The sequence below is a fragment of the Polypterus senegalus genome, chromosome 8 (genome assembly GCF_016835505.1).
Source record: "Polypterus senegalus isolate Bchr_013 chromosome 8, ASM1683550v1, whole genome shotgun sequence".
Classification (NCBI taxonomy): Eukaryota; Metazoa; Chordata; class Cladistia; order Polypteriformes; family Polypteridae; genus Polypterus; species Polypterus senegalus.
This window is the reverse complement of record NC_053161.1, coordinates 15,397,261-15,412,353: the sequence shown is the minus strand read 5'-3', so window position 1 is coordinate 15,412,353 and position 15,093 is coordinate 15,397,261. Positions and strand designations below refer to the sequence as shown.

The window sequence follows — 15,093 nt, the reverse complement described above, 5'->3', positions numbered from 1 at the left end:
CACTGAACTAAAGCTGAAAGTCTGCACTTCAACTGCATCTGAGTTGTTTCATTTAAAATTCATTATGGTAATGTACAGAACCAAAATTAGAAAAAAGTTGTCCCTGTCCAAATATTTATGGACCTAACTGTATGGTACAAATGCAGGTCCCTTAACTGCACCAGAAAAATAAGGTTTATAACAAAAGCATTGAGGGCTGACAGCTGCAAGTATCTAGATAGTACATGTGCACTAGTTTTGTAGTTTGAAAACTGAAAGGAAGTACATAAGTTATGACCCTCTGTATTTTAAACGTTTTGTTATCATCATTCACATCAATGAAAAATAAATACATCTCACATGAAATAGTTTTTATCTTGGAAAGCCCTTGTGATTACATACTCCAGGAATTAAAACTTACAGCATATACAATAAACAAAGTGTCTATTTAATATAACTACTTAAATAAAATTTCGAAATGTCAAGTAAAACCTAGAAAGTTACAAAAAAGTTATGTGTGTAGTAAGGTTTCAGGAAAATATTCTTATCAACTATTTTAATACAACAGTTCACAAACAGATTGATAACAAGGTCTTAAAATTTTCATATTAGCTTTCAAAGAAGACACCTGACACACAAATTACACAAAATATTAATTTTCAAAACCTGTTTTTGCCAATATAGGCTGACTGGGTGCCAAATCTAGAAGCAGAATTGGGGCTAAAAGCCCTGAATGGAATAGTCCTCACGACAATTATAGTCACTTACACAAACTATTCTATAGTTCTAAATCAATGAGCATCCTAACATGTATGTGTTTAAAATATGGGATGATAATGGACTAAAATAAGAAAAATATTGTACAATTTCATGCAACTGTACTATTATGCTGCAGATGCGCTAGTCAAAAGAAAAACAAACTAATAATTGTACAAATTTTGTTTCTTTGCAACTCAATGTAACAGTGATGAACTAAATGACACATTAAACATTTAAGTAATTTTTATTAAGTTTAAGGATGGTTACATGTCCATCACAAAGCACATGTAGTACAAGCCGAATGGTCCAGTTTTCTACTTGACCTCAGTCAATGTTAAATGAGCTTGGGCCTAGAGAAACTGGAGGTGTTTCTGGATCATGTTTATATATGTTCCTGCACTACAGAATTTTAACTTGAATTTATGAATCGAACGTCAAACTATGTTCACAGACAGTAGTTGTCACAAGTGTTTCTGAGCCCATGCAGTTATTTCCACTAAGAATTGTTCGTTTTTAATCCAGTGCTGTCCGAGGGTTTGAAGATCATGGCCATGCAATACTGGTATTCGATCTTGCCCCTTGCATACAGTGATTTTTCCACATTCTCTGAAATTTTTTTTAATGATGTAATGTATCATAGATGATGAAATCCATTTTATGTTCTGGAATGTTATTTTTAAACTGTTGCACTATTTACTCAAACAGTTTTTCACAGAGTGCTGAGCTTCTCCATAACTTCTGAGAGGGTTTGCTGCTTTTTTTTCTTTTAAAAGTACTGCACAACTTTTCCAGTCTTTTGTTGCCCAATTGCAACTTTTTTGAAAAGTGTTGCTGGTATATGTTTAATGTACATTGTATACAGCATCCTGACTTTGTCAGAAATGGGGTTTCTTATTTTTACAGTCATACTGTAGCACTAGCAATGATTATAACATGGAGGTGATCATAAATGAAACTGTACGCAACACAGAACAAAGTGCAGAACTTTTTCAAAACTTGGCAGGATCTAATCAACAACATTTTAGATTAACCTCTTAAAGCACTGAGGAAGCAGATTCTCTTCCCATTTCTTTTTCTTCTCCATTTACCTTTATCTGCTTATTAAACTTATCAATTTACTTATTTTTACTAGCTTTATGATTTACTCTGTTGGCCATGCTCTCTTTCGCAGGGGTGGGGGTTGATTTGTTTTAAACCCTATTTTTGTAAACATTGATCTATTAGTATGGAATGATTACAATATAATCAATAAAATTTATAAATAAATAAAACTGTGACAGGACTCTTCTAGCTGAAGTATAGGAGACAAGACAACTTCTTAATTATATACTGTAGTATATGTGAATTATATTTGCCAGTATAAGTAGCCGGGACACCAGGGAAAAGATAACACTGTCTTGAGAGAAAAGAAATGCATCAAATGTAAAGATGTAAATTTAGAATGTTCTTTAAGAACTTGAATCACTTTCACAAGAAAGAAAGAAAGAAAGAAAGAAAGAAAGAAAGAAAGAAAGAAAGAACAAGTTATTTACAGAAACATCATAATTACAAAGATTCCAAAACAAAACACACAAACATCCTGTCTGTAAAAGAGTGACAAAGAACCTGAGACAACAAGTCCTAATGCCACCCATCCTGAACACATGTCACAATGCCAGGAAATGGCACCTTTAGTGTAAAATGTCCTCGTGCACAAATACTTATACACAATATACATTCTCCACATACTGATACAGAGCACTTAATAATAATGAATTCTCAGACAGTAAAAAGGAACTTTTACCTGAGATGAAACAAATGTAACATATAAAAACATTACATTTTCTTTTAGTTTTTAATGCAAATCAGCTTCTTGTCCCCGACTCCCAAAATTAAACAGTTTTCTCAAAATTGCTCCCTACTTTCAAATTTTCTTGCTGGCAACAGTACCAGTCTGATGAACCACCATCTAATTTTTACTACATATATCTAAGATGTCTCACTTAAAGGTTTTCCAATGCTGTACTTGTCCTAGTGTGTATATAAACACAGGGAACTCCAGTTTCTGTATTACATCTCGCTTGAAGAAGGGGCCTGAGTTGCCTCGAAAGCCTGCATATTGTAATCTTTCTAGTTACCAATAAAAGGTGTCATTTTGCCTAACTTCTCACTGCATCCATTATGGCTTAGACGGTACACCACCCTAGTACTACTACATAGCTTATACTGTATTTATTCCTGAAGGGAACCATAAACTCAATTTAATTATATAGCTGTGATACAGTTATGCCTACATCATGTGGATCATTTGAAACTCATTGTTTTTTTTCACTATTACTGGTTACACTGGTCTGTGGGATCGGTGTTCTTACTTTTTACCAAAATGTTAGAAACATACTTCCCTCAGTCAGTCTATTATAATACAGGCAGGACATGTGTCAATTAAAAAGGAGCAAATAAAATTATAATAAATAAAAACAATGAAATGAAATCGGCTAAGCATTTAATATGGGAATTAAGTGGAAAACATTAATACCAGTAATGCCAACCAAGTTATTATAATCCGAATGATTTATCTGTAAACTAATGTTCTTATATATGTTAAATAGTAGAAATTAAGCTTTTTCAAATAAAAGGGCATAAAATAAAAGAGTTGGCTCAAGGTAGCTTATTGTTCCCGTTATCTGTGTACATGAACACACATTGCCAACTTTTGTGCTTAATGAAATGCACAACCATACATATAAATGATACTTAAAATGTAAATTCCAAACATTTGGGTGTTTTATATACTAATACAGTTACACTATGTCCAACAGTCTTGTTAATAATAACCAATAAATACAAAGTTTTGCATTTTTCAGGAAATCACTACTTCAATTTTTGCTAAATTAAATCTCATCATAAAATTCAACTAGTTGTAGGTAAGTAAAAATAAGATTACAAACAATGGCAAACATTAATTTGTGCAGAAACATGATAGAAAAACACCTGTTTTATCGCCACAATGGTGCTAATGTCTATGCAAAACAAACAAAAAAAAAATAAATAAATAAAGAAATAAATAAAAAAAATTATTGTTTACCCACAGTGATTTTTTTCCTTAAAAAGTAACAGCAGGATGCAAAGTATCTGTGATAGTCCCTTGTCTGAAGTTTGAACAAAGAATGTTAACATTTTCCAAACAAAAGTAAACTTTTGGTTTTAGTAATTGACACCATCAATTTAATGTTTTTTTCTAATTGAAATATTGCCTTTTGACCTGTGTGAAATAAACCTTGGCACTTGGAAGAGTTCAAATGAAAAAGTACCTGCTTCTCCTCGTAATGCTTTCTCCACAGCTACTCCTCGCTCCTCTAGCTGTCTCTGCTTCTCTTCCACCTGCTCCAGCTGTCTTTGGATAATCTAACAAAAACAATAATTCTCTTAGTTCACAATAGTTCTGAATGAGCATAGTTTCCGATCAGCTTCTGACTGTATTTATATAATGTTTTGATTTGATTTTAGTGTTGAGCTTCCTCCAGAAGTCAAAAATAAAATGAAAAATATTCTTGTTAATAAGAAAGAAGCAGCACATACAAACCAACATTGATATTACAAAACAGATTCATTCTGCATAGGGTGATCTTTAATATCTCCTGCTAAAACAGAGTGAGGTGTAAAAATAAACTAACTGAATCTTATTTTAGCATTTCAGTAATGTTAAAATAACAAGAATAATAAGTCACATACTAATAGGTGCAATTTGTCTTTACAAAAGCTTCAAAAATTGTCAGTATGTAGATTAACACAGGTAGACTTGTTTAAAACCTAAAGAGTTTCGGGCTGGTATTTCTGGCAACAAAAAACAAGGCAAATTTCAAACATTTATATAGCATTAATCAAGAATTTTGACACACCTGACTAACTGCATGTTTTTTTAATAATGTTAAATACTTAGATTTGTTTCTAATATTAATACTTCAAAAATACTGTAGTTAACTTGAAAGCCTATACATGAATTTCATTCAAAAATGTGATTTCTCAGTTTTTTTATTTTTAATAAATTTGCAAAAACCTCAAGTAAACTTTTTTCACATTGTCATTATGGGGTGTTGTGTATAGAATTCTGAGGAAAAAAAATGAATTTAATCCATTTTGGAATATGGCTGTAAAGTTATGCGCTGTGAATACTTTCCGGATACACTATATACTGTATATATATATATATATATATATATATATATATATATATATATATATATACACACCTATATATATATATATATATATATATATATATATATATATATATATATATACACAGTACACACACACACACACATAAACAGGTCCATAAATATTATATTAATTAATAATATTAATATATAAATAAATGAAACAACTCAGATGCAGTTGAAGTGCACATTTTCAGCTTTAATTTAGTTGGTTGAAAAAAACTTTTTTCTTGCCATCATTCTGGTAGAGGTTGATCTTGGTTTCATCTGTCCAAAGAATGTTTTTCCGGAACTGTGCTGGCTTTCTTAGATGTTCTTTAGCAAAGTTCAATCTAGCCTTTCTATTCTTGAGGCTTACGAGTGGCTTGCACCTTGCAGTGCACCCTCTGTATTTTCTTCTCTTTATGGTAGACATAAATATCGATATGCCTACCCCCTGGAGAGTGTTGTTCACTTGGTTGGCTGTTGTAAAGGGGTTTCTCTTCACCACGGAAATTACTCTGGGATCATCCACCACTGTTGTCTTCTGTGGATGTCCAGGTCTTTTTGCGTTGCTGAGTTCACCAGTGCTTGCTTTCTTTCTCAGGATGTACCAAACTGTAGATTTTGCCACTCGTAATATTGTAGCAATTTCTCGGATGGGTTTTTTCTGTTTTCACAGCTTAAGGATGACTTCTTTCACCTGCATGGAGAGCTCCTTTGACTGCATGTTGTCTGTTCACAGCAAAATCTTCCACATGCAAGCACTACACCTCAAATCAACTCCAGGCCTTTTATCTGCTTAATTGATAATGACATAACGACGGACTTGCCCACACCTGCCCATGAAATAGCCTTTGAGTCAATTGTCCAATTACTTTTGAGCCCCTGAAATGAAGAAATTGTGTTAAAAAATGCTTTAGTTGCCTCACATTTTTATGCAATCTTTTTGTTCAACCCACTGAATTAAAGCGGAAACTCTGCACTTCAACTGCATCTAAGTTGTTTCATTTAAAATTCACTGTGGTAATGTACAGAACCTAAATTAGAAAAAAGTTGTCTCTGTCCAAGTATTTATGGACCTAACTGTATATATATTTTTTTTTTTTCGAACTTCCCTTGCTACCAGAGAAAAAAAAACTGCTGCATCACCCTGTATTTAATTTGATATACAGAAAGTAAATTAGGAAAAATGTTGAATGGTGCAGATAATCACTACACATTTAGAGCGTATAGAACTTTTTGAATGTACTATAAGTGAAATCCTTCTTCAACAGGAACAAAAACTAGCCAAAACAGTCTCCAGTATAGCTCTGAGTTATGTGTGGTCTTTGTTTTAAGATGTAGGATATATTAGGCACAAGTAGAGATACATCCTGTTTTATCAAATAGCGTAGATTACCTGAGCCCTATGCAGACGTTTTAGCTCTTCTTGTTTGGCTTGTCTACGAGCAGCTTTCTGAACTCTCCTAGTTAACTTGGCACTCAGCTCTTCTTCAGTATATGTTTTCTAGAAAAAGATGTGTTTCAACAGAAAATTGAAATAAAAAAAACCAATTCATAACAAATACTTCAACAATCAATTTTCTAAATATTTGCAGTAAGTTAGACAGTTGCAGTTGATAGTGTGTTTGAAAGTTAGGTATATTAAGAAGGCAGAAAAGAGCAAAGAACCTTCAGAATATGCAGTCATATGAAGAAATAAGTACGCCCAATTAAATATTTTTCTTTTTTAAAATATCAGTACATATCAAGATTTGATCTTCATTTAAACAGTATCTTTAGACAAAGGTAAAGTAATTTAAAATAAATATAAAAGAAAATTTTACTTAATTTATTCAATAAAAAATGCCACATTTGTCTACAGAAAAAATGCATACATTATTGAATTTAATAGCTGCAGAAACAAAGATGAACATCAACTGGAAGAAGGCTTTTAACCCAGCCACAGGGGATGCACAATCCAGTGTGTTTCTTCGTGCAGGTCCCAAGCCCGGATAAACAATACAAATTTCCATACCAGGTCAGTCAAGCCCCGGGTTAACAACGACCGGCACCAGTATTGTTAGCCAAAAGGGTGCTGGCGGAAATTCAGCTACTGTTGGCCGAAGAAGAAGGAGGAAAATTAGAGGGGGGAGATGTGTCCAGAGGCAGGAGGAGAGGAGGAAAGTAAAGAGAGTGGAACTGAGGGTAGGAACTTTGAATGTTGGCAGTATGACTGGTAAGGGAAGAGAGTTAGCAGATATGATGGAGAGAAGGAAGGTTGATATATTGGGCGTGCAAGAGACTAAATGGAAGGGTAGTAAGGCCAGATGGATTCAAATTGTTCTATCATGGTGTGGATGGGAGGAGAAACGGGTAGGAGTTATTCTGAAGGAACAGTATGTCAAGAGTGTTTTGGAGGTGAAAAGAGTGGCCGGCAGAGTAATGATTATGAAGCTGGAAATTGGAGGAGTGAAGCTGAGTGTTGTTAGTGCATATGCATCGCAAGTTGGGTGTGCAATGGGTGAGAAAGAAGATTTTTGGAGTGAGTTGGATGAAGTGATGAACAGTGTACGCAAGGGACAGAAAGTGGTGATTGGAGCGTATTTCAATGGGAATGATGGTGAAGGGAACAGAGGAGATGAGGAGGTGATGGGCAGGTATGGTGTCAAGGAGAGGAATGAAGAAGGTCAGAGGATAGAGGATTTTGCTAAAAGGATGGGCATGGCTGTGGTGAATACGTATTTTAAGAAGAGGGAGGAATATACGGTTACGTACAAGAGTGGAGGAAAATACACACAGGTAGATTACATCCTTTGCAGAAGAGTTGATCTGAAGGAGATTGAAGACTGCAAAGTGGTTGAAGGTAAAAGTGTAGTTAAGCAGCATAGGATGGTGGTCTGTAGGATGACGTTGGAGATCAAGAAGAGGAAGAGAGAGAGGGCAGAGCCAAGGATCAAATGGTGAAAGTGGAAAAAGGAAGACTGCAAGGTTGAGTTTAGGGAGGAGGTGAGACAGGCACTGGCTGGCAGTGAAGATTTACCAGACAGCTGGGAAACTACAGCAAGAAGGGTGCTTGGTGTGACATCTGGAAAGAGGAAGGAGGAAAAGGAAACCTGGTGGTGGAATGAGGAAATACAGGAGAGTATACAGAGGAAGAGGATGGCAAAGAAGAAGTGGGATAGTCAGAGAGATGCAGAAAGTAGACAAGAGTACAAAGAGATAAGGCTCAAGGTGAAAAGAGAGGTGGCGAAGGCTAAAGAAAAGACGTATGATGAGTTGTATGAGAGGTTGGACACTAAGAAGGGAGAAAAGGACCTGTACCGACTGGCTAGACAGAGGGACAGAGCTGGGAAAGATGTGCAGCAGGCCAGGGTGATAAAGGATAAAGATGGAAACATACTCACAAGCGAGGAGAGTGCGTTGAGCAGATAGAAAGAGTACTTTGAGAGGGTGATGAATGAAGAGAACAAGAGAGAGAAGAAGAGGTTGAATGATGTGGAGATAGTGAATTAGGAAGTGCAACGGATTAGCAAGGAGGAAGTAAGGACAGCTTTGAAGAGGATAAAAAATAGAAAGGCCATTGGTCCAGGTGACATACCTATGGAAGCATGGAGGTGTTTAGGAGAGATGGCAGCGGAGTTTTTAACCAGAATGTTTAATGGAATCTTTGAAAGTGAGAGGATGCCTGAGGAGTGGAGAAGAAGTGTACTGCTGCCGATATTTAATAATAAGGGGAATGTGCAGGACTGCAGTAACTACACGGGAATAAAATTGATGAGCCACAGCATGAAGTTATGGGAAAGAGTAGTGGAAGCTAGGTTAAGAAGTGAGGTGATGATTAGTGAGCAGCAGTATGGTTTCATGCCAAGAAACAGCACCACAGATGCAATGTTTGCTCTGAGGATGTTGATGGAGAAGTTTAGAGAAGGCCAGAAGGAGTTGCATTGTGTCTTTGTGGACCTGGAGAAGGCATATGACAGGGTGCCTCGAGAGGAGCTGTGGTATTGTATGAGGAAGTTGGGAGTGGCAGAGAAGTACGTAAGAGTTGTACAGGATATGCACAAGGGAAGTGTGACTGTGGTGAGGTCTGCGGTAGGAGTGATGGATGCATTCAAGTTGGAGGTGGGATTACATCAGGGATTGGCTCTGAGCCCTTTCTTATTTGCAATGGTGATGGACAGGTTGACACAAGAGATTAGACAGGAGTCCCTGTGGACTATGATGTTTGCGGATGACATTGTGATCTGTACTGATAGTAGGGAGCAGGTTGAGGAGACCCTGGAGAGGTGGAGATATTCTCTAGAGAGGAGAGGAATGAAGGTCAGTAGGAACAAGACAGAATACATTGGTGTAAATGAGAGGGAGGTCAGTGGAATGGTGAGGATGCAGGGAGTAGAGCTGGCAAAGGTGGATGAGTTTAAATACTTGGTATCAACAGTACAGAGCAATGGAGATTGTGGAAGAGGGGTGAAAAAGAGCATGCAGGCAGGGTGGAATGGGTGGAGAAGAGTGTCAGGAGTAATTTGTGACAGATGGGTATCAGCAAGAGTGAAAGAGAAGGTCTATAGGACAGTAGTGAGACCAGCTATGTTATATGGGTTGGAGACGGTGGCACTGACCAGAAAGCAGGAGACAGAGCTGGAGGTGGCAGAGTTAAAAGATGCTATTCATAGTATTAAGATGCCCAGGCCACAATGCAGTAAAACAGCCTCAACCCATAACCTTTCCACTTCCATGCTTTAAAGTTGATCAATTTCTTCTGCTCAGAAGCAATCTTTGGTTTTCCCCAAAAGTATGTCTTTTAACTGTGGCCAGATAACTCTATATTTGCCTTGTCTGTCAATAGCATATTGTTCCAGGAGTCCTTGTCTTTGCCTAAGTGTTCATTGATAAACTTTGGTCTTGTCATGATGTTATTTATGGACAGCAAAGGTCTAGTCCTGGCACACTTTCCATGTAGATATAATTTATGCAACCTCTTATGAATGGTATATTCATGCACTTTGACATAAACAATGACATGATCTACCTGTAGTCATGTAATTAAATTCTTTGAGACTTCTTTCAGGATCTTTTGTTCTGCCTGGTTTGGAAAAGTTAGCTGTTTTTTTTAAATCTTTTCCACTTGTTGATGATCTTCTGGACAGTGAAATGGATGATATCCAATTGTTTGGAGATTTTTTTTTTTTAATCCCTTCCCAGACTCATAGGCTCCTATAACCTTCTTTCTGAAGGCTTCGGGAGCTCTTTTGATCTAGGTATGATAATTACAAACACTTCAAAAACAAAGAAACAACTAAACTAAATGTCTGAGTTTTAAATAGGACAAGTTTATCTAAGATCCTTTCTAATGATGTTCTAATCACTTGTAATTTTAAGTATTTGAGGAAGAGATAGATGTAGGGGTATACTTGCTTTTTCCTCATACAAAATGTGCTTTAACATGTGAATTATTAAATGGAATATTAAATGTGTTACATTATACAATGGGCTACACAATATAAATGTAGGATGATATTTATTATGTTATATCACCATCATCTAAAGATACGGTTTAAATGAAAATCAAATCTTGATATGTCCAAATATGTTTAAATAAATAAATAAGCATTTAACACTAGAATTACCAGAGCCCACGAAAAAACTCGTAGATCCGTCCCACCTTAAATCACTTCTTACCTCTCCGTCAGTGTCTTTTGTCCTGTAAATGTGTGGATAAGCAGCAAGCAGCCTGCTATCACATCCCCCCACCCCGCACAGTTTTCTCAGCTCAAGTCTGTTTACCTGCATGTCAATTGCTCAGAGTTGTATAGAGTGAGAAGTCAAGCAAAATGACACCTTTTATAAATACTAAAGTACATCGTTATTTGGAACACTTGCATTTCATGTGTGTTCCGTGTCTACAACGATCTATGTAAACACATCGTTAAAACAGAAACCTTTTCATGTTTTAGTAATAATTGACAAACTGTAGACATGAAGTGTATAATGTGTGAAGCCTGAATTCCAAATATCAAAGAAACACTTTCACAAAAGGTACAAATATAACAGAACAAGTGCGCTTCTATTCAAGAATATAACTGCAGAAAAAGAACCCGCGTTAGGGTGCGACATTGACACGCATTTGCTACGATCGCTTCGGTGGTGCAACGGTATCAACTGTTGACTGGTAATCAAAATTTCACGGGTTCGATCCTGGATGAGTCTGTTTTGAGAAGTGAGCTTTGATTCCAATCTGTAACAGCCAGTGTAATTTATGATACTTGTAAAGGTTAGCTTTTTTTTTTTTTTTATTTATTAAGTTTTATTCTCTCAGCCGCGTTCACGATCCCAACACCCCAAGTGCATTTGACACTGATGTTTTCACATAGACGCTGTGGCAGTAGGGGGCGCTAGTGCTCCCTTGAACCCTCAGGTATATCTCCAGACACCGGGTAAAAGTCCAAGACTCTTTATTTTCTTCTATCACAAATGTGCACCAAGCACCCTCCACACTACTCATACAATAAACTAACAATAATGAAAACAATAACCTCTCCTCCTCGCCCAGACACTTTGCTCCTCCACCTCCCAGCACAGCTCAGTGTCTGGACTGAGGCACCGTCCTTTTATAGCCCCTGACCCGGAGGTATTCCTGTCCCGACAGTCCATAGTTCCTTACTTCTTCCGGGTCAGGGCAATCAGTCCTTTTCTTTAACCCGGGAGCACGTTGCTCGTTCCTGTCACGTGATCATGACGTACTCCCGGGTCATAGGGCATAAAAGAGCCCATAAGCCCCCACAGTGACTCCTGGTGGCCCCCAAGGTATCCAGCAGATTTGTGTAAAAATACTACAAGGTCCATAATGCCCTGCTGGACCTCGGGGCATGATCCTGCTGTCGAGAGAGCTCCTCCTGGCGGCCTGGGGGTGCGGACCGGCATAGAAAGCCGGCAATCCTCCACAACGCGTTCTAACAGAGGTCAACTCAGATAATGACGATGGTTCTACATCAGAGCAGGAATGCACTTTTTACATCGCTGCACTTTTTATATGTACATGGGAAGCTCTGCACTCTACTTGTGACTTTACGTTGTAGGAAGTAAGTAAATAAATAAAGGTAAATAACATTCGATCTGGCTCTTACACACAAAGCACAGCAACAGCAGCTTCTACCTGCAGCTATAGACTCTTCAGTATGCAAGCGACTCTACACGCTAGTGTTTAGATCTGGACGGTGTATGTGCCCCAAAAAAAAGTCTAACTGCATTCTCGTACCATTGCTTGCGTACTAAAGTGTCAGCAGGCACTTTTTGTGGCATTTCACATATTTTTTGAGCATACCCTCTGCACTCTACTTGTGACTTTACGCTGTAGGAAGTAAGTAAATAACTCAAGGTAAATAACAGCCGATCTGGCTTTTATATAAGTAACATATAACTGTTAATGTTTTGGGCAATGGCACCGTCCTTACATACGCCGTCCTTTGTAAGATTGAATGTTATTTAGGTATTTACCTTTATTTATTTACTTACTTCCTACAGTGTAAAGTCACAAGTATAGTGCAGAGCTTCCCTTGTACAAAATACAGCACTGTAAAAAGTGCACCCCTTTAGAACCGTCGTCATGATCTGAGTTGACCACTGACCACATAGCGCGTCTATGTGAAAACAGCACTGTCAAATGTTAGGGTTTTTGTTGGGATCGTGAACGCGGCTGAGAGAATAAAACTGAATAATAAAAAAAAAACAAAGCTAACCTTTACAAGTATCATAAATTACACTGGCCGTTACGGACTGAAATCAAATGTATGTTTTAATTCTAAAATAATAAGAATACGTGCAGCTCACTTCTCAAAACGGACTCATCCAGGATCGAACCCATGAAGTTTTGATTACCAGTCAACAGTTGGTACCGTTGCGCCACCAAAGCGGTCATAGCAAATGCGTGTCAATGTCGCACCCTAACGCGGGTTCTTTTTCTGCAGTTATATTCTTGAATAGAAGCGCACTTGTTCTGTTATAGCTGTACCTTTTGTGAAATTGTTTCTTTGATATTTGGAATTCAGGTTTTGCACATTATACACTTCATGTCTACATTTTGTCAATTATTACTAAAATCTGAAAAACGTTTCTGTTTTAGCAATGTGTTTACATAGATTGTTGTAGACATGGAACACACATGAAATGCATGTGTTCCAAATAACGATACAGTATTTATAAAAGGTGTCATTTTGCTTGACTTCTCACTCTATACAACTCTAAGCAACTGACACGCAGGTAAACAGACTTGAGCTGAGAAAACTGTGCGGGGTGGGGGGATGTGATAGCAGGCTGCTTGGTGCTTATCCACACATTTATAGGACAAAAGACGCTGACGGAGAGGTGAGAAGCGATTTAAGGTGGGACGAATCTACAAGTTTTTTCGTAGGCTCAGGTAATTCTAGTGTTAAGAAATTGCTTTTTCAAATGAAATTATATGGGGTCACTTAAAAACAAGCAAAATACATACATTTACACATCTTCAAAGAATGCGGCAAGATTTGGAATTTAACCACCAAGAAATGTAAGAATTAGATTTTTTAACACACACTGATTTTAACACCTTTTACCATAGCAGGACCAACTGAACTGCAACATGTCTCAAAAGCAATGGATGTAGGCAAGAATCAGCTCTGTATGGAGGGCCAGTCAGTCATAAGGTTCACTTATGCATACACTCATCATCAATAAACCTAACACACTACACAATATTAAGATATAGGAGAGGCCCAGGTACCTACAGAAACCCAAAGTGAGAAAGTGAAGATAACACAGACCAGTTACAGAAAAGCAAAACCAAGTCCCTGAAGCAGAAATGACATCATCCCTGAACAAAATTATATGTTATTAAAAACATGAATTACTTCAGAGGAATTACAGTATAGTACTACAGGGTTGAAACCCTATTCTGGAACAGTAACTTAAAAATGAAGTCTTAAAAGAGAAATTTTATATGAAAAAATTAAAAACATACAGACGTAATTCACATTAATAAATAAACTCATTATGATTCTTCTCAAAATGCTGATTTCTAGTGACTGTACATTAATTTTTTCAAAACTTCTTAATAACTCTACTCCGTTGTGCCCTTGACCAAGGCCCTTAATCTGCAATTGCTTCGTCCTGGGTATGTTTATCTGCATCCAGCCTTGCAAGCAGGTGCTCCAACTTCCAGGGAAAACCTGAGGGGTTAGTGGCAGGACTGGCACTCCAGCCACCTTAAAAAAAACCTCACAGTGTTCCAGTATGGTGCTGAGGTGTCACCTGCTGCCCTCGGGACCCAATCCAGGTGGTTTGTTGTGTGATGGGTGCTATCAGCGTATGTTTCCCAACCTTAACGTAATTCTTCTCTAAATGCAGATTTCTAACAACAACAATAAAATGTCGATAATTCAACAAATTATTGATGTCATAATTCAGCAAGCTCAATCAATTAATCCTTATATCTTTAACAAACAAGAAAATTAACTGTGAACATCCACTGCTTCTTTATGGAGTATAGCTCATGTTGACCAAAGGCTTCATATCAGTGTATTGTGTAAGGCCGTCCTATAAACAGCTTCATTATGTTCTACTGTTGTTCATTGTGATGACAAAGGGGTAGTGATCACTGACAAAAATCCAATACTGATACTTTTTTGGAAGTTGCAAAGATTCAAAAGTATTCAGGCAAACAAGATTTTGTTATTACCTGAATACTCTTGAATCTCTGCAAGCTGCTATGTCCAGCCTGATAAAAAGCAACTTTGCACATAATTTTACTTGAAGTAAGAGCAAGTTATCTAGCAATATATGGCTCAGTTCAAAAGCCAAGGAAACTAAGATAATACATTATTGAGCTTCTTTGCTGACAATGCCTTTGTTAGTGGTCTCTCAGAAACATTAATTCAGGAAATCAAGGATTTTTTTCATTTAAGCCCATAGATTTCTATGGAACATGGTGATAGTGTGGTTCATTAATCAGCAAAATTCCTAAATGTAGTTACTATTAGATTAGGAAATGTGGTGCAGCTAAGCCCTTAATGCTATCATTCTCAAAGGATTAATGCTGAAAATAATAATAATAATTTAAAAATATAGATTGCCCTCCACAATGTCTCGGACAATGACACATTTTTCTTGATTAACCCCTCTGCTCCATGGTTTAAAATTACAAATTAAACAATTCAGATGTGAT

The 15,093-nt window shown here is 37.0% G+C and overlaps 1 protein-coding gene across 21 annotated transcripts in view; it reads right to left on the bottom strand.

The window, feature by feature from the left end:
* Nucleotides 1-15,093, bottom strand: part of LOC120533808 (protein-methionine sulfoxide oxidase mical3a-like) — a 457,937-nt gene that overhangs the window by 27,731 nt on the left and 415,113 nt on the right. For all 21 annotated transcript variants that reach the window (XM_039760797.1, XM_039760788.1, XM_039760784.1 and 18 more), the window contains 2 exons: nt 6,316-6,423; nt 4,029-4,122 (listed from right to left, as the gene is read on the bottom strand). In XM_039760797.1, the coding sequence (XP_039616731.1) occupies nt 4,029-4,122; nt 6,316-6,423 (202 nt within the window). The remainder of the gene's footprint in view (nt 1-4,028; nt 4,123-6,315; nt 6,424-15,093) is intronic.